General features: G+C 40.7%; 1 protein-coding gene and 1 long non-coding RNA gene across 2 annotated transcripts; one reads left to right on the forward strand and one right to left on the reverse strand.

Moving 5' to 3' along the window:
• The first annotated feature begins 6,182 nt into the window (after positions 1 to 6,182).
• On the forward strand, positions 6,183 to 12,663 carry nt5c1bb (5'-nucleotidase, cytosolic IB b). The gene is made up of 6 exons (XM_010750024.3): positions 6,183 to 6,431; positions 6,569 to 6,736; positions 9,120 to 9,249; positions 9,412 to 9,534; positions 10,662 to 10,846; positions 11,334 to 12,663. Exons 1-6 carry the CDS (start codon positions 6,312 to 6,314, stop codon positions 11,694 to 11,696), a joined length of 1,089 nt encoding a protein of 362 aa, XP_010748326.2. The 5' UTR covers positions 6,183 to 6,311; the 3' UTR covers positions 11,697 to 12,663.
• On the reverse strand, positions 9,838 to 10,119 carry LOC113746933 (uncharacterized). The gene is made up of 2 exons (XR_003463232.1): positions 9,968 to 10,119; positions 9,838 to 9,921 (listed from the first exon to the last, which is right to left on the reverse strand). It is a non-coding gene; the product is annotated as an uncharacterized LOC113746933 (long non-coding RNA).
• Positions 12,664 to 26,149: the final 13,486 nt, after the last annotated feature.

Genomic DNA, 26,149 nt, shown 5'->3' on the forward strand with positions numbered 1-26,149 from the left:
TGTTTTTGCCGATTTTTTGATTAGCCAACATGGAAACAGCTAGCTTTTCGCCTTCAGGTGATGTTACTCATGCTTGTCCATTATTTATACTGTCAACAACACAAGACATAGCAGTTAGCTAATACGAACAACAAGAAGTCCAGCTCGGCGTCTGTCTTTCAGCCTTTTATTTCACAAGCCTCACCAAAGACTAAAAGTAGTCCCACATTTACTCTTGTCTGCCCAGCTCCTGTTCTGGCACAACACCGGCTCCATTCCCCGTCAGCTACAGTTCCCAAATATGTAATGCTCTGGTGTCCACATACAGCCCTGATACACTACATGTATCCAAGCTTTGAGTGAGTAAAGTAGAGGTTAAGACGAGGCAAGTTTATTTGTAGAGTTTTTATTGTAAACATGAATTGTAAAGGAACTTCAAGCGCTTTCCGAAAGGTAAAGAAATGCATTTGAACATTTTAAATATCAATACAGAAACGGAACAATTTGTTAAAAACAAAAGTAAAATGACACATTACACATATGCAAATAATTCATATTAAAATCTGATGTTTTGATCACACAGAAACAATGCTTATTTTATGGTAAACTCAACTTTGTTATTCTCTGATCAAAAATAAAACAAACATTATAATAACAAAATAAATACTCATCTGTTCTTGTGGAATAACTTGTTTGACAGTGATACTTTGCAAAACCTCCATAGTCTCCCATAACAGGAGGTCAGAGAGGTAATATCCATATCCAGAAGTGACACCACCTTGAATTTAAGTGGGATATGAAATTAATATGGTGGTCTCAGTCTGACTGCAGACAAACATGCTGTTTATCCTGGGACTGCTACCACACCCAAACCCTAACCTAATTTCCAGAAAGAAATTCCCGTAAAACTACAGACCTCCAGCTGTTATTACTGTAGATGATATGTTTCTCATGAAATACTAAAATCACTAGAACTTATCAATAATTTACAGATGTGACTTTTCACATGGAAACATTAGATTGCAGTTACTTTCAAGGTGAGAGGAAAAAAAAACTATTATCTGAAAAAAAGTTAGCATTTATTTTCTTTGTTCTGTTATTCAGTGTATAAATTATTTGAAAATTATACCGGATCTAAATATTATGACTAATGTTTTCCTTTCAGTTCTGTATGTGTAGTTGTGAATGAAGTTACCTAAAGATTATTAACATTTTGATATTTAGTAAGACTATGGAGGATGGACCAAATGTTTTTCTGTGTGTGACACATAAATAACTGCACAACAAATAAATTTGATTCATATAAATATCTTATATAACAGTCTTTATCCTAAGGTCATCTTGTTATGTTGCCTCAATTACTCCTACCATGCACCTATTTAATCCAATTTATTATTATTTATTTTATCCAATTATTTAATTAAAGAATGCATAGATGTTGCTGCTACTAATGTTACTTTTTTTTTATTTGCTCTATATTTTTCTTAATTCCATATTTAGTGTTATATACCTCTATTATTCTTTTTAATTTTCTTTTATTTGTGTTTCTACAAACAGCTGAATTCCTCTTCTGGCTTATCAATCTATATTTTATATTGTTATATTATATTATATGTTTAACATTACATCGTACACAGTTCCCTGTAGTGTTTTGAGATCTTACACAATCTGGGTAACACACACACACGCAGCACCACACACACACCACACGCACACAACACACACACACACGCACACACACACAACACACACACACACACACACACACACACCACAGGCACATGAATGACCCCCTCCTCCCGTCACACCGCCCCCCCCCCCGCCCCCAACAACACTTGGTAGAGTCCGGGACGGAGCATCATGGCGATTGACGGTAAGGGATGGTCTTATAGGTGTACTGGGGACTCAGTGTGAAACTTTGCTCAGGACGGAATGAGAATATTTTATATTCACTGTTGCTCTGTTATTATATTATTATATTATTATTATTATTTAAGGTATCACGCCGTGAGTACCGCAGTGCCCGGAGCTGGGACAGCTAGCAGCCAGTAGCACGGGGGCTGCTGATGCTGAAGTGCGGACACCGCAGCCGATGCAGGAATGTTGTGATCCGTGAAGAAGTGATGCAAAGTGGACAGAGACCACAGATAGTCCCCGCTGTTTTTTGAATAACCATGCGATGACAACGCTTGTCGCAGTGTAGCAGTTTATTTAAATAAATTATTATAATATTTGTATCTTTTCTCTAAAATCACAGCAGTGATAGCATCACATGACAGCTACTTTGTTTCTGAAGAACTACATCACTCGGCGGATGACATGGCGTAGTGGTACGATTTTTAAAAAATAACGGTTCGAGTTCTAAACGTTTGTTTCCAAACCGTTAGTGGATGCACGTGCGCTCTTCTTTTTAACGCTCTGCTCTCCCGGAGCTTCATGGGTAATGTGTACAGTTAATATAAAGGACTACAAGATGCCGGTTAAGTGTCTCTTAAATGTTTTTTTATTTTATTATTTTTATTATTTAAGTGAAAGTATCGATGAGGAGTAAGGCGCGTGCCGTGACCGTTGCTCCGTCAACAGTGTGTGTGTGGGCGTTATGGTTCTTATTGTGTCACGTGCAGCCGAGCGTGCAGGTGGGTTTGTTTGATGGAGAGTGACACCTGAGAGAGGGAGAGAAGAGAGAGAGCACGCCAGTACACGACCGGCCCTTTATCAGGTACACTTCAGTCCAATGTGGTCCACTAGTGATGGGAATTTCGGCTCTTTTTGAGAGCCGGTTCTTTTGGCTCTGCATCTATAGGAGCCGGCTCTTTCGGCTCCCAAACGGCTCCTCACATTTTATTAATTGGTTTTATAATTAATTATATATTAGTTATTTTATTTATAATTTTTAAATGTTTATATTTTATTTTATTTTTGACATGTAAGCACTTTGGTCAGTGCATGCGGTGAAAAAATGTGCTATATAAATAAACTACAAATTTAATTATTTACACCCAAATAATGCAATAATGTAATAAATAATGTCTCTCGTCGCCTCCTGCCGTGTTTGTCCTCCGCGATCGCGTGTGTGTGTGTGTCTGTCACCCTGCCGTGTAGGCTGCTATACATCTTGACCAATTACGTGCACTTTCACACAAAAAGTGGAGAAAAAAACAGTTTTTTTCCTCCCCTTTTTTTAATTGAAACCGAACGTGATGGGGCAAGAGGTGTGATAACAGGCATGGCACAAGGGAGAGTGTCGGGGAGGCAGCATGCAAATAAAAGTCCGTTGGGAGCCGGCTCCCGTCGTTCACTTCAAAGGCGCGGCTCTTAGAACCGGATCGTTTGCGACCGACACATCACTAGGTCCAATAGACAATCTGCCCAGGGCCTTTCTAGCTGTTTGGGGGGCCTAGTTTTGTCAACCTCTTACGGGACAGATTCCTTCAATTTTTAGGTGATCTGTGACGATGTAACAGTCGGGTTACATTTAAAAGAAGACAGCCAGAGTTGTTACGATACCAAAATGAGTAACCACGATACTATACCAGACAAAGTATCACGGTTCTGGGTATTATCACGATACACAGTGATGCGCGGGTCCATGTTTGATCGACCTGCCAGCCGACGTTTTAAACTACCCGCCCGAACTCGGACGCAGCAAATAATTGTGAAATATTGTACCTGACCCCATTTTAAAAAAGTAGTCTATACTCTTGATTAACTTCGTAGCGTCATCGGGCTACATAAAACTGGCATTACTGAGTTATTAATTATTAAAGTAGCATATTAAATGCTTTCTTACATAAAGTCTGTGTTTATTCACAGAAAACGTTGTCTACTACATAATTACAAACTTTACTCGGCTTTATTCTTTATTCTTATTTCAAACGACCCGACCGACCGTGACCCGAATAAAAAAAACTATCTCAATAACACTACAGGGCACTGTGTACGATAGTAATGTTAAAAACACGATATTAAAAAAATATAAGATTAGATAAGCCAGAAGAGGAATTCAGCTGTTGTAGAAACACAAATAAAGAAAATAAAAAATGAATAATAAGAGGTATATAACACTAAAATATGAATTTGATTTAATTAAATAATTGGATAGATTAATAAATAATAAATTGGATTAAATAGGTGCATGGTAGTAGTAATTGAGGCAACATAACAAGATGATCTTAGGATAAAGACATATTTATATTTATATGAATCAAATCTATTTGTAGTGCAGTTATTTATGTGTCACACACAGAAAACATTTGGTCCATCCTCCATAGTCTTACTAAATATCAAAATGTTAATAAATCTTTAGGTAACTTACATTCACAACTACACATACAGAACTGAAAGGAAAACATTAGTCATAATATTTTAGATCAGGTATAAAGTGTACAAACTTTCAAATAATTTATACACTGAATAACAGAACAAAGAAAATAAATGCTAACTTTTTTTCAGATAATAAGCTTTTTTTTCCCCTCACCTTGAAAGTAACTGCAATCTAATGTTTCCAATGTGAAAAGTCACATCTGTAAATTATTGATAAGTTCTAGTGATTTTAGTATTTCATGAGTAAAAACAGCTGCAGGTCTGTAGTTTTACGGGAATTTCTTTCTGGAAATTAGGTTAGGGTTAGGGTGTGGTAGCAGTCCCAGGATAAACAGTATTGATTTTGCAGTCAGACTGAGACCACCATATTAGTTTCATATCCCACTTAAAATTCTAAGGTGGTGTCACTTCTGGATATGGATATTACTTCTCTGACCTCATGTTTATGGGAGACTATGGAGGTTTTGCAAAGTATCACTGTCAAACAAGTTATTCCACAAGAAACAGATAAGTATTTATTTTGTTGTTATCATGTTTGTTTTATTTTTGATCAGGGAATAAGAAAGTTGAGTTTACCATATAATAAGCATTGTTTCTGTGTGATCAAAACATCAGATTTGTATGTGTAATGTGTCATTTTACTTTTGTTTTTAACAAATTGTTCCATTTCTATATTGATATTTAAAATGTTCAAATGCATTTCTTTACCTTTCGGAAAGCGCTTTGAAGTTCCTTTACAATTCATGTTTACAATAAAACTCTACAAATAAACTTGCCTTGTGTTAACCTCTACTTTACTCACTCAAAGCTTGGATACATGTAGTGTATCAGGGCTGTATGTGGACACCAGAGCATTACATATTTGGGAACTGTAGCTGACGGGAAATGGAGCCGGTGTCGTGCCAGAACAGGAGCTGGGCAATGTAACCTCTATGGACATAATGACAGAGGCGTAAAGACCGAAAGTGATGTTGATGTAGGGAGCTAAGAAGAGAAAAGGAGAGTGACTGAGCCAGAAGTTGCCAGACAAGAGTAAATGTGGGACTAACTTTTAGTCTTTGGCGAGAGCTTGGTGAAATAAAAGGCTGAAAGACAGACGCCGAGCTGGACTTCTTGTTGTTGGTATTAGCTGACTGCTATGTCTTGTGTTGTTGACAGTATAAATAACGGACAAGCATGAGTAACATCACCTGAAGGCGAAGAGCTAGCTGTCTCCATGTTGGCTAATCAAAAAATCGGCAAAAAAATTGCTATAGAGACCAAAACTGTTTTTTGTACCAGGCTGTAAACATGTTTATTTCTGCTGTGAAGTTGGACATTTGAACATAAGGACTTATGGAGACTGACTCACTTCTGGAGCCAGCCTCAAGTGGACGTGTGAGGAATTACAGTTTGTAGCACTTTCACATTGACTTTACTTCACAGCCGCTTGGTTTCTTTGCATCATTTGTTGTTCACTTTCTTGTTCTGTAAGTAGTTTTTTTGTATTTTATATTTTTTTATACATTTTTTTTTGTGTAGCACCTAAAAACAGAGTTTACAAAGACAAAGTTTTTTGACAAACAGGAGACTCAGCAACATAAAACCCAATAAAGCAGGATATAAAGGGGATTTAAATACATGAACAAGCTTTGTTGTTTGATGTTTGGCTGTGAGCAAAGTAAGTCAACTGTTGCACTTGTTGTTGCAAATTTGTTGCAACCAAAACAGTGAAAAAAACAACAATATTTCTTCTTGTCAGCACGGGGGCAGCAAAGAACCATTTAACTAACATCCCCAAATATCAGTGAACACTGAGGGTGTGTCACACACACTGTATAATCTAGATGTGTGTATAATGTTTACTCTCTGTCTCTCAGCCAATCAAGTGCGAGCGATGCTCTGACCTGCTTGCGTCACTGCTGGAGAACACGCCCACCCTGGCTTTCTTTTAGTGCGTTTCCGGGAAAGTTTACAAGCTGCATTGGACTTCACCTTTATTCTAAGTTTTAGAATAAAGTCTTAGAAATATGAGTGAAATCAAGCCAAACGAGTCAGCTCCAGCTCCAGCTGAAGATAACGGAGAGGAGAAAGACTGGGCTGCGGCCAAAGCTTTTTTTGACAACCTCAAAACACACAAACCGAGACCTGTGAGTATTAGAAACACAAGCCTGTGTGTGCACGCTTTATTTTTACACCACACGTGGTTTTATTTGTGTAAAATAACCCCATCTTTGCATGCATATCCACTGTTTTCACCATTAAACTTCCCGTCCTCCCTCCTCAGCCCAAACCCCGGTATGCCGTCACCATCGCCGTCTCCTCGCGTACCCTCTTCAACATGGTGGCAGAGAGGAAGATCTACGAGGAGGAAGGTGTGGAGAAGTATGTGGCCTATCAGCTGGAGAATGAAAACGAGCCTCTGAAGCCAGGAGCTGCTTTCCCCTTCGTCAAGGTAGGCCTGAGACCCGAAAGGTGAAGACGCTGCTGCACGCCTCTCTGCAGGGTGTGGTCCCTTCATATGCATTGAAGTATGAAGGTGTTGGTACATTCCACACCAGGTAGAAACTTTGCAAAAAGCTGCACAAGAACAGACAAATGTCTCTGAAGTCAGACTGCATGATTTGTACTTCCAATAAGAGATTTGAAGACATGTTACAGACCTTTTAGATCCATCATAAAAAGTCAAAATAAGTCTGTTTATCTCTTATTTTCATGTGTTCATTCATTCTGTGCATGCTTTATAATGTCATCCACCTTTTGATATGTTAGAAGTTTCTCACTGATGTTCAAATTCCTCATTGAAAGACAAATCAGTCCATATTTAACTTGTGAAATCACACCAGTCTTCAGCTTCACAGGAACAGACATATCTCTGATGATGGACTGTATGATTTCTAGTTTCTAGTAAAAGAAGTGAAATAAGTTAAGCCTCAATAAGTCGTGTATTGTCAGATCTACTACAATCATAAAACTCTTACTTCCACCTTCTCAGTTTCTCTTTTAATTTTCACACGTTCATTCATCTTTCAAATGTCAGATATATCAGGAAGTCATGTCATCCCCTTTTTAATATGTTGGAAGTTCCTCACTGACTTCCATATTCCTCATTTAAAGACAAATCAGTCCAGACTTTACTCTGCTAAAAGGTCAAAACAAGGGAAGCCCCTATTAAAAACTGCATGTTTGTTTTCACTTTAACTCCTTCTTGGAATGCAGTCATACAAGAAAAAATACCAGATTTCTAGTTTCTAGCAAGACGTTTGCAGAGATTAAAGCCACACCTCAGTGAGTCATTTGGATTTTGGTACTCTGATCGCTACAATCATACTATCACTCTTAATTTGCATATTAACGTCATCCACCTTTTTGATATGTTGGAGTTTCCTCATTGGCTTCCACATTCCTCATTTAAAGATAAATCAGTCCAGGCCCTTCACTTCTTGCTGGAATGCGGTGTACAAAAGTTGTTAAATCACACCAGCCTTCGGAAAAATCAACATTTTATTTGACGGATATTTGACGTACAACTTCCTCATAAAGGTTGGTTGATGTTCAGAGCCGGTGATGTGCAGACCTGGTGTTCATCAGACCACTATTAAATGTGTCTATGAACTTCTTCATGGCTGTTAACACCTTGGGGTGGTTACACGCTGTTACTGTAAAATGATCTTGGCTCTTATGCAACTACTCAATAACAGGGGATGCAGACATGCTACTACAGCTGGCAGCAGACACTGTTTATTGAAGGCTTCATTTGGCTTTTGTAAACCTACCTGGATCTTGAGTGCAGAGTAATCAATGACTCACTGGAGCATGTTACTTATTTCCATTGCACCATTGCTCCTTTTCTTCTCTAAAGGCCAGTTCTTAATGGCAGAAATGCCACAACTCCAGCTCAGTTTCAAATCCACAATTATAGATATAGACCCAGTTGTCAGTTTATTGGGTACACCTAGCTATATACCTAACAGTCTTGTAACAATCCCTCCAAATTGTTAAAAAGGCTGTCATTTGTGGTACTTTTGAATTATATTGGCTTATAATGAGAGTTGTTTGTAATATTTAACCTACTGTCATTTATATAAACATGGTGGACAAAATATTAGAATCACTATAGCCTCTAAAATAACCATAAAACTTAAAAATCAAAATCTGAATGACGTTTATCAGCCAGATATGTGTACACATGTATAGACATAAAAACAAAGAGCTTGACAGGACAACATAAACATGAAACTACTACACACAGATAGAAATATACATATATGTTTAGATCGGTCTATATATAAACAGCAATAACATTTTGTAAGACAAAAGTGCAATAAAACTGAACATCATAACCTTCCTGAAGGTGGAAGTTGTTGCAGGATTGTTGATTTTTAGCAAGGTGTATCTATCAATGACCAACTTTGAAGATATTTTGACTGTATATTCTGCCAAAATATGTTCATAACTTAGATGAAAATCCACCATCCACCATCAAAACTTATTTGTTTTTTTTAAATTGTGGCCAGGATATGCTCTGATTGGGCAATTTACAATTGTTACAATTGTCTCTGTGTCACTGCAACAGTTTCAAAGCTGCCTCGAGGAAATTGTCAGCATTTCTGTTATGTGATATCTTATCAGTAGAAATAACACTCATACTAATACGATAACCCTGATAAAGGATGTTGTGGTTTATAAAGCACATTCCTTCTCTCAGTGTTGTTTCAGTGTCCTGATTTTCTCTTTTTTTTTTAACTGAAAATGTTGTAATGTTTGTGTCGTAAGCTCACGTTGAACGCTCTGACACAATATCCTGTCTCCTGGTGTCCGTACACTCTCACACACAGGCGCTGATGAACGTCAACTCTCGACTGAGGAAGCTCTACCCGGACAGCGAGGAGCTGTTTGACATCGTCTTAATGACGAACAATCACGCCCAAGTCGGAGTGCGTCTGATAAACAGCATTAATCACTATGGTACGCTGAGTCCTAAACCAAAACATTGTTGATTGTCTTAGCACGGTGGCTGCTACAGCAACAGGCACAATAAAGAATAAAGAGATATGAAGAAGAGCACATAGTGTAATCAGTGTGGGTTTTTTTCTCTGCACATCTTCAACTTGCCTTTATTCTTTTCAGATTTGACCATAGAGAGATTCTGTATGACGGGAGGACAGAGTCCTATCGGCTATCTGAAGGCCTACATGACAAACCTTTACCTCTCCAAAGACTCTGAGAAAGTCGGAGAGGCCATAGAGGAAGGTAAGTCAGATTATAATCCTGATTTCTGTCACAAGCGACGTGTTCTCATGTAATAAATAAATCTGTACAATCAGGAGCCCGGAGGTGTGTTTGTACCACACTCGTATTTACATGTTGACTTTGCGTCTGACTAATTATCGACCACACACTGTGCAGCAAGAAGGAAGCTGCTCGGAGCCGGCGTGTGATTATACGGCTCCCTGTCGTCTAAAATACACACAAAACAAACAGATACGTAACGTTCAAATGTAGCGCCGATAGAAAAGTAATATGACGGTTTACGGTTTATCAAAAATGCAATGCATCAATGTAAATCGAATATTTCTTTGGGGCATCACTTTGGGCTCTGGAGAATTGTGATTGTTTTTGGTTACTCTTACCAATGACCTGCCAATAGACATACAATAGACATGAAATAATCTATAGAAGAAACCTGCCAATAGACATACAATAGACATGAAATAATCTATAGAAGAAAGTCATGAAGTGTTAAAGAGTCGGACAGCTGTTGGAATGAAGGACCTATGGTAGTGCTCCTTCTTACATGGTGGGAGTAGCAGTCTGCATAGTTTATTTATTTATTGATGATTGACTAATACAACAAAATAACACTGTAACTTGTATTAGTGTTATTATTACATATGCTTCTTAATGGTTCCTTATCTGAGAGATTTGTGTTAAGAAGAGGAACAAGACGAGGATGATTTAAATAAAATCCACCATGATCTCAGCATAACACATTCATAGCTCACATTTGTGACCCTACATGCGATGCATACTAACATTGCCTCAAACTTGTCAGGTTTTCAGATCAGGCTTGTGCACAGATACAGACAGACTTGAAATACAAATGGATAGCAGCCAGTTTTCTGACTCACCACCACCTAAAGGCTTCAGATTTATTTAGAATGAAGTGGATGATCAGAACGGGCTTGACTTGATGGGCATGCTCCCTCTTGCCTTTGTGATATATTTATATTCAGACCCCCAAAAAGGTTTCCAGCTTTCAGAAATGTCCTTTTAAAACATAAAGGAACACAAAGATAAAACGCGAGGTATCAGGGAAAATCCGGCTGTGAGCTTTCAAAACATCATGAAGGGGACATGAACTCCCACCTCCCTTTCAGGCATCGCTGCAGCAACCATGTTCATGCCAAAAACGGAGATGGAGTTGAGCGACACTCAGCTGAGAGTTGCGTTCGACGGCGACGCCGTCCTCTTCTCGGACGAGTCAGAGATCATTGTAAAGAAGCACGGCCTGGACACCTTCTTTCAGCACGAGAAGGAGTTTGAGAACAAGCCTCTCGCTCAGGTAAACGATGGATGTTTCTATGTCAAAGAGACAGACTTTGTGCAGAATGTATGTCTAGAATATACACCGATAATTTATTCATTCGCTTTCTTGGAGATTTGACTCCTGAACGATTGATGTAACTGCAAAGGGTTGGTTGACAGTCACAGTTTAATGAATATGAATTGTGTCTGTAATTGTATGGATATGCAACAGCTTAAAAGCAGATAAGAGAACAGACGTGACCGGAGAGATTAAGAAGCCATCGGCTTGTACAAAGAATACTAAACTAATAAATGAATGATTCAGCAAAATGCAGAGAACATAAACGACAGTGAGAAACACACAAACTCAGCAGAAGATCTAATCACCAACCTGTATGGGGGAAATGTCTGCAGGGTTAAGGAAACCTGCTCTGCCTGCTCTAAATATGCTGTCGTTGTGTGTCATTTCTGCTGTCGTTCAGTTATAGTGACTTGTTTCAAACCTACATGTCTGGCTCTTCCAGGGTCCCTTAAAGTGTTTCTTGGAGGCTCTGGGCAAGCTCCAGAGAAAATTCTACGCCAAGGACGAGCGCTTGAACTGTCCCATCCGAACCTTCCTGGTCACGGCCCGCAGCGCTGCCAGCTCCGGGGCTCGTGTCCTGAAGACTCTCCGCAGCTGGGGCCTGGAGATCGACGAGGCTCTCTTCCTGGCCGGAGCTCCTAAAGGGCCCCTGCTGCAGAAAATAAAACCGCACATCTACTTTGACGACCAGATGTTCCACATCGAGGGGGCCAAGGAACTGGGAACCATATCTGCACACGTCCCCTACGGGATCGGACAGAAGTACAACAGGGGGAAGCTCATCGAGCCTGAAAAGAAGGAGTAAACTGAAAATGGGTAAAATATTAAATATGCACTACATCGGGTCAGTCTAAAATAAACATTTGTATTCAGGAAAAAAAAGATAATAGAAAATAAAACGTTTTAGAGGATGTAGGTATTATAATTCCGTCTTTCTGGGGTTTTAGCTTTAGTGTATGGTGTTATTATTGAGTGGGAGAATATATTTTCAATAAGGCACCATACAGTATTTCACTTAATGCTGTATTGGAAGATTCATTGCTGCCTTTTAACCTTGAAGTGTGCACCCGTTTATGGTTTTTGAACGTTTTCTTTCTCATTTATTTTCGAGTTTAAGTCTTTTTTTTTACACTTTTATGCAACAAACACATTTATTTTATTTTATTTTGGTTCGGTATTGTTGAGTATGATCATGGCGGTCTTGTTTTTTTCTGCATTGGCTTTTTCATAGACTTAAAAATCCCCAGCCAGATAAAAACAAGCATTTTTAACGTTTGTGGTGTCTGGCATTCGTTTTGCACATTTAATGCAGCATGCTGTATTAATGAATATTAATATCAGTTTTAAAGGGATCATCTATTTGGGTACAGTATCAATGGCTTACAAGGAACGCTGGTTTTGTTTTTGTTTGTTACTGTCTTTGCTGTCTATGAGCACTACCTGTAAAACACTTGTGGTTTATATTCCTCAAACTTTTAGTTTCGTAACTCGTGTTCTGTGAGTTGTTTACGCTTTACATTGGATCTACACTTTTCTATAGTGGTTTTATATTGCATACAGTATAATGTATGTGATTGCAGACTGTTATGTATTTCATATTGCAAAAATATGTAAATCAGTGTATAGCTAAACACCACAGAGGACTTACACCCGCTTGTTTTTTAAATGTTCATATCATGTCTGGCAACATCACTCATCATGTGGTGTTTTGCATTGATTGTACTCATGTTTTGGTAACAATAAAATAATGTTTTCCACCATTTTCAAAAATATATTTTTTGTTCTACTCTGATTTCTAATACGGATTACTTAGTACTGACTGTACTGCAAGTGGCTGGTCTTTGCCAGTGGTGCAAATATTTCCATTTTGTGCTCAAATACTTTTATACTTCACTATATTTATGTAACATCCATTCTGTATTCTGTAAGTGCTTATCCTCATCAGGGTCGTGTAGACTATCCCAGCTGACATTGGGCAACAGGCAAGTCATGATTTCATCACAGGGCTGACACATAGAGACCATTTATGTAACATTTAAATAAACAATAATCAAACATGTTGAGCCTATTAAACACATTTATGTTAAAACAAGACTGCACAACTTTATGACCTCTTATAGAAAACTGTCTAAACATGTCAAATTTGTGTTGAAGACTTGACTTTTCTGACATTCACATATTAAACTTTATATTCAAGAGTTAAGAATAGCTCCACCTCAGCCAGCTACAACAGTAAAATGCTACAAGTATGCATCAGTATTACAATCTAAAGATGTAATAATATACTTTTACAGGTATTTAAGTGTAATTCATCTGCAGTTATTCAAGTTAAAATATTAACAACAAAGTTATTTTACAAACTAAATTGGAGGCAATTGATAATGGTATTTTCTACATTTTTGTTGATAATGCTTTAGTACTTCTTATTAAATAGACTTTTGACTGATAATAAAGTGTTATAGAAATGATCTGCATACTTTCTATCACTGGTCTCTGTATATCTCAGCAGTAGATGGTGCTGTTTGGTTGTAATTGCCCACCCTCATCATTTAAACATTGCTTGTTTACCACAGGGCCTCGTGTTTGGCAAAGGGTCACATCCTCGTGAAAGTAAACCAGTTCAGGTGAAACTTCACCAGCGTATCTGTTGGAAGATCTGCCCTGTCATTAAACCTCGATGTCCCTTCGTGTCTACCTATCCTCAGGTGATGGAGAACCACTCTCGTCTTACATGTACATGATGAAAGGAACCAGAAGAGGGAGCTCCAGTTTAACTATATTGGGGTTTTACAGGGAGAAGGAGCAACTATAGAAGAATGAGAAAACATCATTTATATTTGAAAGTGAAATCAAAATAAAGTATGAAAAAATCTCAACACAAAAAGCACCTAAAAAGACAGAAAACTGCTGTATATCTTACACACTGCTTTGAGGTGTTTCGTCTTTGACTTCCCATTTTCCAGATACTAAAATACAACACTCTGTTTTCAGTCAACTAGCATTGGGCCTAACTGGAAGTAAATTAGATCTTTTTGTTCTAAATATATATAAAAAAATATCTGAAGGTCATCCTTCTTGGACTAAAATAACACCTCGTTTAAAGTATTTATAGCAGGAAACAACTTTTTTTTTAAAGGAAGTTCAGATGTTTTTCACAGACTTACAGTGGTGAATGTGGAGTACACAGACATTTAAGTAAATGTAAGAATAACACACTGTACTGCAGTAAAAAAAAAGTCTCACACTGAAAATGTTTCTTAGAAAAGTACTCTTATGATTAACATTGTCAATTAATATTGATGGAGACATCAAGCCGCGGGGGCGGCTGTGGCTCACAGGCAGAGCGGGTCGTCCACCAATCAGATGATCGGCGGTTCGATCCCCGGCTCCTGCGGTCTGCATGTCGAAGTGTCCTTGGGCAAGACACTGAACCACAAATTGCTCCCGAAGGCTGTGCCATCGGTGTGTGAATGTGTATGAATGGTTAGATCCAGAAACTGATGAGCAGTTGGCACCTTGCATGGTAGCCAATGCCATCAGTGTATGAATGTGTGTGAATGGGGTGAATGAGATATGTAGTGTAGAGCGCTTTGAGTGGTCGGAAGACTAGAAAGGCGCTATATAAGTACAGTCCATTTACCATTTACCATTTTATTTGATGCATGTGAACAGTTAAAACTTTTAGAAAAATGACAAAAACTGTTTATTGATTATTTTGAAATTTACTTATTTGTTTAGCAGACCCCAAAGGTTATTTTTGCTTTTCGAACATTACAGCTTAATTCAACATAATTAATTTTTTATACATCTATATTTTTACTGTTAACTATAGAGTAGTTGTACTTTTATAATGTAAATTTGAATTTATTGTATTTACTCAATAATTAAATTCCACGCAGCCTTTTTCCATAGCTCATCCTGGCGCCTAGACGTTACTATCATAACACACCATAAACATTAATGTAGCCTGGACTCACTGGCCTGAAGCAGAGATGAGGACGTTTGGTAAGCTCACTTGTTTCTAACTCCACAGCTCCTGATATATATGTTTTATTTTTAAACTTGTAGTCTTCAGCCACAACCGATATTGACTCAAGTGACATCACTTTCCCTGTTTGCCTAGCTCCGGTTCTGGCACAACACCCTTAAGCATTCAATGGAAAAGATGACATTGCCCTGACTATAAGTCTTTGTAGCATCAAAATGATTTCAAATCTGTTATTTTATGCTAGAAAAGTTACAAAATGTTGCTTTAAAACATCAAAAATAAAAGTACTCAATACATAAAAATGTATATTATTAAAAATCTTAGTGGATTACTCTTATTGCTGCAGTAATATAGTATAGTGTAATTTCAAGTTGTAGTTAAGACCCACTTTTTTAGACTGGCGTTCAATTCTGACTAGGGCAGTACTGTTTCTGAGGTGTACTCATTCTGTCTGCTCCTTTCTATGTATTTCTGGAAGGACCCTGCACTACAGCTGCAGCACTACAGCACTTTTATTCTATTTATTTGTTATATATCTGTTATGTATTGTTTTATGGCTTTGTGGTAAAGCACATTGGGTACTGTTCGGCTATTGTAAAGGGCTATACAAATAAACTTGATTTGATTTGATAGTTAGTTATATCGTAGTTTATATTTCATAAGATCATCATGTTTCATATTAAAGTATTCATCCGAAAAGTAACTGTTAAAGTAGCTGTTATAGAAATATAGTGAAGTACAAGTACAAAAGGACAAATACCTCTGTATTTAAGTACAGTATTTGATTAAAGGTACCCCCCACCAGTGCACAGGGAGGGACAGAGTTTTAGTGGTTATCTTGGATTTCTTGAGTCTGTTCCACTTCGTGCAATGTTTGCATTTAGCAACAGGCATCTTTTACCAATTCACTACGGTAATGACAACGAGTGTTGTTGTTTTACTGCCTCGAGACAACGAGGAGAGGGAAGTTTGTGAGGCTTAAAGCTTGATGCTCTGGTGGCGGAGCCTGGAGGGTGGTGCAGGATTTATTTTAATTTTGTTGTGTATTTTTCTATAGTTGAGTTATTCATCTTGTCAGTAGTGCATCTTTGCAACGATCCACGGTTTTGTCAGGCAGCAGAGTGTGTGTGTGTGTGTGTGTGTGTGTGTCTGTATGTGTGCATCCCCGAGAGCTGGGACCAACCGGCTGTTGCCATGGATACTCGGTGCTGACACCACAAGAACTGTGTAGGCTTGTTGAAGATATAATTAATAACAAAGGATTAGAGGCAAAGGTAGCATGGGGCTCAGTATGAGAAACCTCATCACACAGTTACTATAATTGGCAACCTTTATGTGTGTGTGTGTGTGCATGCGTGCGTGTGCGAGGATGCTACAAGAAAAGTTACGGAAAAATAACCGTGGAAACAGTACTCCCATACTCCGCTGCTGCATTTATCTTCTTGACAAGCAATTTGCTCTAAATATGTTTTCTTGGTTGGTGGCCAGAAACTTGTAGGTAGATGTTTTCTGAAAGTAATTTATTTGGACCAACATTACCTTGGTGGGTGCCTTGATGCCTACATACTGGATATCTTGGGAATATTTATTAAACATAACGAGCTAATTGATTTTTATTGAATAAACTGTAGCGTTACACGCGGACGTGCGGGAGCTTTTGTCTGTTACGCACGCTTGAATCAAGTTGTTTGTAGCTACGCAGAAGAATGGACAGCGTAGGTCTCTGAAATTCAAAGTCTGAGGCTGAGTCCTGCCTCTTCCACCTCCTGGCTGAACTAAAAATGGGCAATGATGCCGTTGAGGTGAGCCAAATGAAGCCGGGGTGCTCAAACAAGACATCTACCTGTCAATCAAAGCGGCCACACTGTTAATTATGCATAATTTTAAGCCTTTATATAATTTAAAATGGTGAGTTCTATTAAAATTCACCCTCAGTACAGTTGTCATGAACGGGGAAATTAGCTACAGAGACCAAAACTGTTTTTTGTACCAGGCTGTAAACATGTTTATTTCTGCTGTGAAAAGTTGGACATTTGAACATGGGGACTTATGGAGACTGACTCACTTCTGGAGCCAGCCTCAAGTGGACGTTTGAGGAACTGCAGGTTTTGGCACTTTTGCATTGGCTTCACTTCACAGCCACAAAGGTTGCCGATTGGTTTGCAGTTTAATATTGAGAAAAATAATGAATAGAAATATCTTAAAACATACGGAGGGATCACCAGCAGGCATTCGTGGTCCTCAGATGATGAAGCCTAATGTCTTTGGTGATCATCTTTTTCTTCTAGTTTCACCATAAAGTTGACAGTTTTGACATTTTCAGTGAATGTCTCAACAAACTGACATTTGGATTCAGATACAAGTTGTGCACCGGATGATATTGTCATATCAACACAGCTGATAGAAATTTGAGTGCAGCTCCTAAAACCAGACAAACAAAACAAAAACAGACGCAAGTAGATCGGCAGAAATGGTCAAGTGCTGCTACAGTTATTTTTGTGCTGTTTTCTACCTGCTTTCAGAGTTCAAATGGAAAACAGCCTCGGGACGTTTGCTGGTCCTGAGGCGGATTTCCTACACTTAAAACCCATCTCAGAGGGAGGGGGTTGAATTTGAGTCTGATATGTGTGGTGTACACGGAGGAGACAGAAGGAAGGTCGGAGCAGATGAACTCTCTTTAACTGTCACCTCTGAAGAGTTGCCACAGCACGCTGTGACCGAGAAGGCGAGGACACAGAAAGTCAAGCCTCTGGTGGGCCTTGTTAATTATTTGGCTCGTGTCAGTCCTCTCTGCGCTCGTTCATTTTTGTCTAAAAACCTGCAAAACTAAAGACATTCCCATCAGCCTCATACTCTCCATGCTAACATGCAAATAGGTGAACATACCGGCCAAACATCAACATGTCAGCGTTGTTATTGTGACTATATATTAACTTGCTATTTCAGGCACATGAGCGAGTTCACACTGAGTTTCGGTAAAATGCAGTGTACTGTAAGTCCTAACGGTCAAAAAGTTAAGCGTGGAATGCTGGATACTTTGGACTATTTTGGCTTCAAAGCCTAAGTACGCCTAACATTAGCTGAAACTAGTTCAGTTCCTCAAACGTCCACTTGAGGCTGGCTCTAGAATGAGTCAATCTCCATAAGTCCCCATGTTAAAATGTCCAAAAAACAGTTTTGGTCTCTATAGCTACTTTCCCCGTTCATGACAACTGTACTGAGGGTGAATCTTTATAGAACTCACCTGTTCAGGTTATATTAAGGCTTAAAGTTATGCAGGGTTAACAGCATGGACGCTTTGATTGACAGGTGGGTACCGTTACAGATGGCTTGTTTTGAGCAACCATGTGTCATTCTGCTGATTTTAAGACTAGCTGGGATGCAGAAGAGACAGGACAGCCAACATGGCGGTGGCACAGAGAGTGCCGCAATAAATCTACATCAAGGTTATAATATTCTATTTTTGTTTCACCAATAAAAACCACGCCCGTATGGATATAGATTAGAATTGTTTCTTGAGTTCAAGGCGTCGTCTTTGTTCCTGAACTCTTTCCTTGAACTCATTTCGGAGGATGTAGGTCGCAGTGCTGTTCAACTGCATTATACAGACTGAGCGTGTTATATTGTCTCCAGTTACTCCAGTTGCACTTCCCAGTAACCACAGAGAAGACTTCATCCCACCACGATGTCTTCTTCAGTTAAACTTTCTGTTGATGAAGTTTTGGAGTTTCTGCAGGTGGAGCTCATTCCTTCATCTGTTCAACCGCGAAGTCCGTCAACACTCGCGGATCACAGCTCGGTTAATCTGCCGCACGACGCTACACTCACCATTTGCTGTGTGACTGAGTTGGTGGTGGGAGTGCGCACACACACACACACACACATTGGTGTGACAGGCTCTGTTGACAGAAAACTGTGCTATGATAATGATATGTATTGAGGTCAGGTGGTCCCCTTCCCCAGAAGCACATCCTTATAGAAACATTATGCAGGGTACAACCACTCTGAACTATAGATTAAGCTGCTGTGAATCTATTCTATGAGGAGAGGATGTTAAATATTGCTGAAGTCTTCTCCCCAGCACGGAGCTGTTGATGGACGCCATGAACTATAAACTGTTTTTGCTTGTGCATACATGCTTCCTGTTTGAAAAAAGCGCCCTTGTGGTATGCATTATGTGCTTCTGTGATTGCTGTCTGACTCATGTTATTGCAGACCTGACTGTGTGTTCTGCAGGGATCCCAGGAAACCTCCAGAATGAGCTGACCCTTATTCAATTTAGCCCATTCTCATTTGATTGCACAGTGTGGTTCTCCTGAAAACAACCTCACAGGTGAGGGGGGGCATTGACAAGTGTCTCTGCATGAGATGGATTACTGCTGCCACGCAACCTTGGCTGTTCACAAGTGCACCTGTTCCTGTTAGCAATTATTGACATGCTGGGCTAAGATACAAGCTTACAGTTAGTGAGCTCCGTAGTCAGGCATTCGATATGCACAGACCTAAAGATGGGAACAGGTTAAGTGATTTTCTGAAAAAAAGCCTCTTAACGATGTGAAATCAATCGCTCGCTTTAAAAGATCTTGCCGAGAGCGCGTCATGTTAAGTTTTAGGTCGGGCTTTCTGCTGCTCTCATGCAAGCTATTAACTCGCTGACACATTTTATCAGTTTGCAGGGTAAAAACATTAAATGGTGCAGAGCGGAAATAGATTCTTCTTCTTTTAGATTTATCTGCCCTGTGTAGACAGGATCGGCCCGCTCTTTTGTCACTGCCATATCTAATAAGCCCGTGCAGGGTTTTTTTTGTTTTTTTTCAGCCACAAGTAAAACTGGCTTTTGTCATTTTGAGAAACTGACCTCCCGCCCGGGCCAGCATTTGGCATGAGGCTGTGCGATAGCAGCACTCACGAGAAGGGCAAGGCCAAAACACGCTGAGCGGCACGAGGCCATACTTCCTTGTGCCTGGAGCTCATCAGCGGTGGCATTTACTCCACTCTGCGGGCTCAGCGAGGGACGCAGAATGTGGCCCCTGCAGAGGCTCAGCCCAGCCAGCAGCCAGGCAGCGAGATTGGGCAAAGCAGTGTGCAACCACTGAGCAAGCAAGCATCACCAATTATCTCCACCTCTGCGCTTGTAGCAGGAATCCATTTCAGCACCATTACCTCTGGGCAGCCATGGGCTGACAGTCTCTCCCGTCAGGGCGATAGTTCTAAATTGGCTCCCACCCTTCTTCTCCTCCTGAGATTGAAAAGAGATTATTAAAGACATTCATCATAGAAGAGGCCTGAGCCTGTCTGGAAAATGGTGAGAAATGGTGGCACAATGGAGAGGGCCTGAAGAAAGAGGGGAGAGGAAATGATATAGAGATAACGTCTGTGAGCTGAAGGTTGGTGCTCCTCCCTGGTACCAGACAGGGTGGTCCCTTGGGTGTCCTGTGAAGCCGGCTGGGTTGTAGCCGCAGGCAGGGTGTGGGGCCCAAGTCTGGAGGAACGCATGCGCACAGCAGGCCACACAGTCATGGCTAAAATCCTACATATCGGATGCAGTGCTAATGATACCCCCAGAGACCAAAACAGTCTGGCTCCTGCATGACAAGATGCACTGTACAATATATTATCTCCGTCTGATCCAAGTGAAAGACTTGGGGAAAGACTATCGGTAGGACAAGTTGAAGGTCTCCTCTGTGGTCTCATGCTCAGACATTAAATTAAATCATCGTGGCTTGGAGTATTAAAGACTCATGGTTGAGAAATGTTTGCAGCCAAGAGCACGAGTGGGTTTCTTCTGTGGTGAGAAGTCTATTATCAGACACGGCACAAAACTGGAGTGCTGCTCTCCTGTTGCAAATTTAAGAAAACTAATCAGCCCTAATTTTCACCTCAGATAAATTTTTAATCTCCGTTTTAGATTAGGGGACTCCATTTCATTTCTCTCAAACTGCTGCCCCTCGCTTGCGAATCCCGTTCTCCGACGCTCCTCCCGTGCACAGACTAACAGAGGTGTTATTGATGCAGTTATGTAACCAGCTGAATGTATGCCCATATTAATACACGGTTCAGTATGTGAAAAATGTCTCCATGCATATCAGGACATGATTAAATTAGCAGGAGATTAGGAGATCAATACTAAGTACGGGAGCTGTAGCTGGTAGACCATTATGTTAGGGGGGTCTTGTTGAGTAATGGATTATGCTGATTTTATCACAAAATAGTAAGATATACTGTGTGTTCCAAAGAGATTTAGATTGTGGGATTATTAATGAGCTCGTGCATAAATATTGGAAGTTGTTCTATTGTCCTGGCTCTGTCCCAGTTGTTGTTCTTGATGAAACAGTTTTTGTGGCTCTGGCCACCGCCATGTTTGCAGTCCCGCCTCTTCTGCCTCCCGGCTAATCTAAAAAATCGGCAAAGATGTGGCTCATCTGTGGACTTGAGGTGGGCTGAATGATGCCTGGTTGCTCACACAAGCCATCTGTAACAACATCTACCTGTCAATCAAAGCGTCCACACTGTTAACTCTGCATAATTTTAAGCGTTAATATCATCTGAACAGGTGAGTTCTATAAAAATTCATCCTCAGTACATTTGTCATGAACGGGAAAATTTGCTATAGAGACCAAAACAGTTTTTTATACCAGACTGTAAACATGTTTATTTCTGCTGTCTAACATGGGGACTTATGGAGACTGACTCGTTTTGTAGCCAGCCTCAAGTGGACGTTTGAGGAACTGCAGTTTTTGGCCCTTGGCTTCACTTCACAGCCACTGAGGTTGCCGCTTGGTATCGATCTTCTCACCTAGCTTTCTGCAAGAAGCTAATAAGCATATACAGTGGTCCCTCGTTTATCGCGGGGGATACGTTCTAAAAATAACCCGCAATAAACGAAATCCACAAAGTAAGTTTTACAGTTATTATACATGTTTTAAGGCCGTAAAACCCCTAACCACACACTTTTATACACCTTTTTACACGCATTTTGTACAGTTCTCCCTTAGTTAATCAGGACGCAGAACATGTGCGGTTGTCCCTTAGCCAATTTAGGACGCAGAACACAATGCGCATTCATACTGTACAGTACACTGTAAAAAAAGCATGCAAAATTACACAAAAAAAATCCACGAAACAGCGAGTCCGCGAAAAGTGAGCTACGTTATAGGGAGGGACGACTGTATTTCAAAACTATTTTAAGTTGTATTCATTAAAATTTGTATCCATTATTCTACAAGAGAAGGTTCCTCTCTACTTTAGACTTCTCCTTTGTTAATGACAGACTGATAAGATTACCATAATCCATTACTCAACAAGCCTGTCCATTAGTGTGTGTGTCTGTGTGTCAGCTACCATGTGCTCTGTTGGATCAATGCTCTTCTACGACCAGTGACCTGGAAATAGCTGAAAAAGCTTTGCCTGCTCTGCTATCAATAGGCGGTCTAATTAAGAACAGCAACCCTCGGAGTAAGCTCTGCTCGACTAGACTAGACACTTGCTCGTAATGCGCTAAAACTCCCTCTCATTAAAACCTCAAACCTGGAGCTTCAGCAGATTAAGAGCAGAGTAGCTGTCGTTTTTTTTTTAACCATCCTAGAGATGAGATATGATGATGTTTGTGGGAAAATACTGAAAAATCTGTGATGCTTTTGTAAGTCTGACCTAGCAGGATATCTCCATTATTCTCTGCATTAAATTTTAAGTCATGGATGTCCTTGCCTGACATAGCAGGGGGTTATCCTGGCACCAAAGAAGGCCATCTGTTCTGCCTAGAGTGAAATGCATTGGATCTCTTCTAGGTCAGGCTTGCACAACAATGAAACAGGATTGGGGTAAAACTCTTTAAAATCAGAGCTGTCCACTGGACCATGGATCATTTGCCAGTTGCAACAATTAGAGAAAGAACACATCCATGCAGACAGGCTGATGGATGGAGCGAGCAGCTTCCTCGCCCAGAGAGGCAGAGCAAAGTGGGACCAGCCAACGCCAAAATCGTGGGCCTCCTCTGGAGCTCCGCACTCTATTTTTGATGGCGATCAGGTCTGGTTGGAGGAGCTGATAGGCCTCTCATCTTACCTGTCATCAGGTGATCCCAACAACAGCAGCCCACCAGGAGGCAGCGGGAACAGCAGCGAGGGCAGTGGTAGTCTGCACAGCTGGAGCTCAGGAGCACCGTGCAACCTTCACGGCTCCGTCAAGAAGCAAAACCATGAGGTGTTTCAAACTAGACCGAGAGAGCAAAGAGGAAGGCCTCATGGTGGAGCTCATCCACAAGTGGAGCAGGGAGAAGGCAACATCTACTGCACCATCGACGCATGGCCGGAGAGGGCAGAGCTGGATCAGGGGAGGAGCTCCACACAGACCCAGACCAGTGCTAAAAGTGTAAAACAACAGTCGCTGCTGGAGGAGACGGTCAACGCCAAGCGGAAGTTTTCTAGGTTCCTGGATGAGGTGGCGTCTAACGTGCTTGACCCAAAGAGCCTGCAGGCATTTGGGAAACTGGTCTCTCCCTCCAGCTTCACCACAACAACCCAAACTCAGTCTGAAGACAAGATTCAAGAGGCAACACATTGGAGCCCCAGGCTGCCCTGCTCAATGGCCCAACAGCAGGGTTCTGTACTTGAGCAGAATAGGACCCAAGAAGATCAGATTCCTCCTGACCCGGCACAGAAAACCTATCTGGAGACCAACATCGACACTGCGAGGAGGGATGAGGAGGAGGCAGATGAGGAAAACGTGATTCCACCTCCTCCGCAGTTCTGTCAGGGCTTTGAGATGAAGAGACCCTTTCCGGAGTTTCAATGCGACTTCCCCAGATACCCCCACAAATCTGCCTCTCTGCCCAGGGGCATGAACATGGTGAGTGATGAAAGTCATCCCAGTCTTTAATCAAAGCCAGGCGGCGGAACATATGTTATGATTGGAGCGGAAATTGTTTCTCACAGAGTTTGAAGTGATGTCTGAATAAATCGAGTCTTTGGATGATTTGAGTGAGCTGTTCTTGATTTCGGCTCTATTATTCATTGTAAAGGGGTACACGGAGAGCTGGGAAAGTCTTTATTTGTCTAATGCACTCGATGCGGCTTTGTTTTAATCAAGATTTCAACAGCAGCATGCAGGAACTCATGGAGCAGTAACAGATAAATCAAAAAAATATGAAACAAAAATGTACATATACACAATCTGCTCATGTTCATATCTCATGAGAAAAACATACAAATACACAAAACAAATTTGACATTCATAGAAGTATACTTTCATGTCCTTATCCCTACATATACTTGAGTTTAAATGAATGCCAATGTTGCTTCATGTCTGCTGACTTGATACAAAAGGAGATGATTAGTCAGTCTTGTGTTTGCAACTCGTGCCCCTAAATGGCCAAAACAATCCGTTACTGCTGCTCTAAACATTACGTAGAAATAGGTATTTTTGCAATTCAGCACCCCGGTTTCAGAGTTTATTATGAGTTAAGTTCAATATACGTTAAATATGAACAGTTGGCTAATGCTGTCTTTCAGCCTTTTATTTCACCGACGACTAAAAGTCAGTCCCAGATTTACCCTTGTCCAACAGCTTTTTGTTCTCTCACTCTCTTTCTCTTCCCTGCTTCTTCTGCCAATGTTCCCTTTGGTCTTTTCACGTCTGTCATTATGTCCATAGAGGCTGCTGAGCCCAGGTTACATTGCCCAGCTCCTGTTCTGGCACGACACCGGCTCCGGTCCCCATCAGCATTTCCAGTCCTACTTCTTCCCGGTGGTCCAAAACTCCTCTGGTAAAAACACTAACGCTCCCCCGGGTGCTCTGAGCTCACAATGCAGGCAACCCCGCTAACAAACTGAGCTAACAGCAGCTAACAGCAGCTACAGTTGACAGCAGTTTAGTTCACTGTGCATCAGGAAACTCTGTGAGTCCATAAAATATGATCCAGTTTCACCAAATTCAGTGAGTGATACGTACGTTTTAAGAAAAGTTTCACATCATTCTCAAATTTTAAATAAAACAGTTATATATATAATATTCTGACTCTTTTGTCTTGGTGACAACCTTTTAAACTTGTGAGCTGATCCCTGAGTTCGATCCCTGAGTTCAGACAGACAGATGATGACGAGGATGCGTGCGTGCACGGGCAGCGGCGCTTCATCGCTGACCGGCGAACAGGCTTTTATGGGTTCGCTCATTAGCATTCTACCCATCAGCATCCACACAATCACAACAACTGCTGAACAATGCAGTCATTTACTGACTCAGCCCACGCTCGCCAGCCTTTATCCTGTGACATCCGTCATTTACTCAACTTGAGACATAACCTTTTAAAATGGCTGCGCATGCAGAGAACCTGTTTAAACAACAACTCTTAAAGAAAAGCAACCGGTGGTTTCCTCAGACTTATAGCAGCGGCGTGCGCACCACGGGAAGACAGGCCTGAAGGCTCGATCAGCAATTACTGCATCAAAAGTGTATTTGCAGTCTCGGCATGACACTTCTCTCAGCTGTAGATGATAATCCATCTGGCTATGCTCCTGTAATTTCAAAATGTGCTATTCGAAATCACAAAATCCAGCTCAAGCTTGGCAATGTTTTGCATTCCCTGGACGGCCTGGAAGCATCCCCCTAAACGTGAAACCCCCAAAACATACTCGACGGACCTCCTAAAAAAAAAAAAGCGTCACGGCTGTCGTTTAATAATAAAGATCACATTGCCTTAATTTATTGTCTGATTAAAATTCAGCCTTTGCCGTCACCTTAGCAACTGCTTGAAAAAAAAAAAAAAGAAGGTGGGTGGTGTGGGGGCTGAGAGGCAGGCAGGCATGTGAGCCTGTTGGTGTTCATCTCAGTGTAGTGAGTGTGTGTGTGTGTGTGTGTGTGTGTGTCGCTACCCAAGTTTCATCTCCTCACATCGAGTCCTTGTACTTCCAACATTCTTCACAGGCACACGGCCTTCTGTTGTTCGCTCGCTGAAGATGCGCGCCGAGTTCGTTAAGCATCCTGCGTTATTTTATCTGTGTGTCTTGCGTTCTATCGGTTATGTTTCTCCCGCTGACCCTGGAGATCAAATATAATCTCTTTGCAGGCTTTCCTTCATTAGTGACCCAAGTGAACGTGCGTGAATCCCTCCCCACTTCTCCCCCCACCTGAATCACCACGACGACGACGTGATAACACAGAAAGCGCGGATGGATGCCACACTCCATCAGGCCTGAACCCTAAATCTGAATGAAGACGAGGATACTGGGGGGAATATTCTCAAGATGATGCATAATTCATCGCCTTTAGAAAAA

The sequence above is a fragment of the Larimichthys crocea genome, chromosome XI (genome assembly GCF_000972845.2).
Source record: "Larimichthys crocea isolate SSNF chromosome XI, L_crocea_2.0, whole genome shotgun sequence".
Lineage (NCBI taxonomy): Eukaryota > Metazoa > Chordata > Actinopteri > Sciaenidae > Larimichthys > Larimichthys crocea.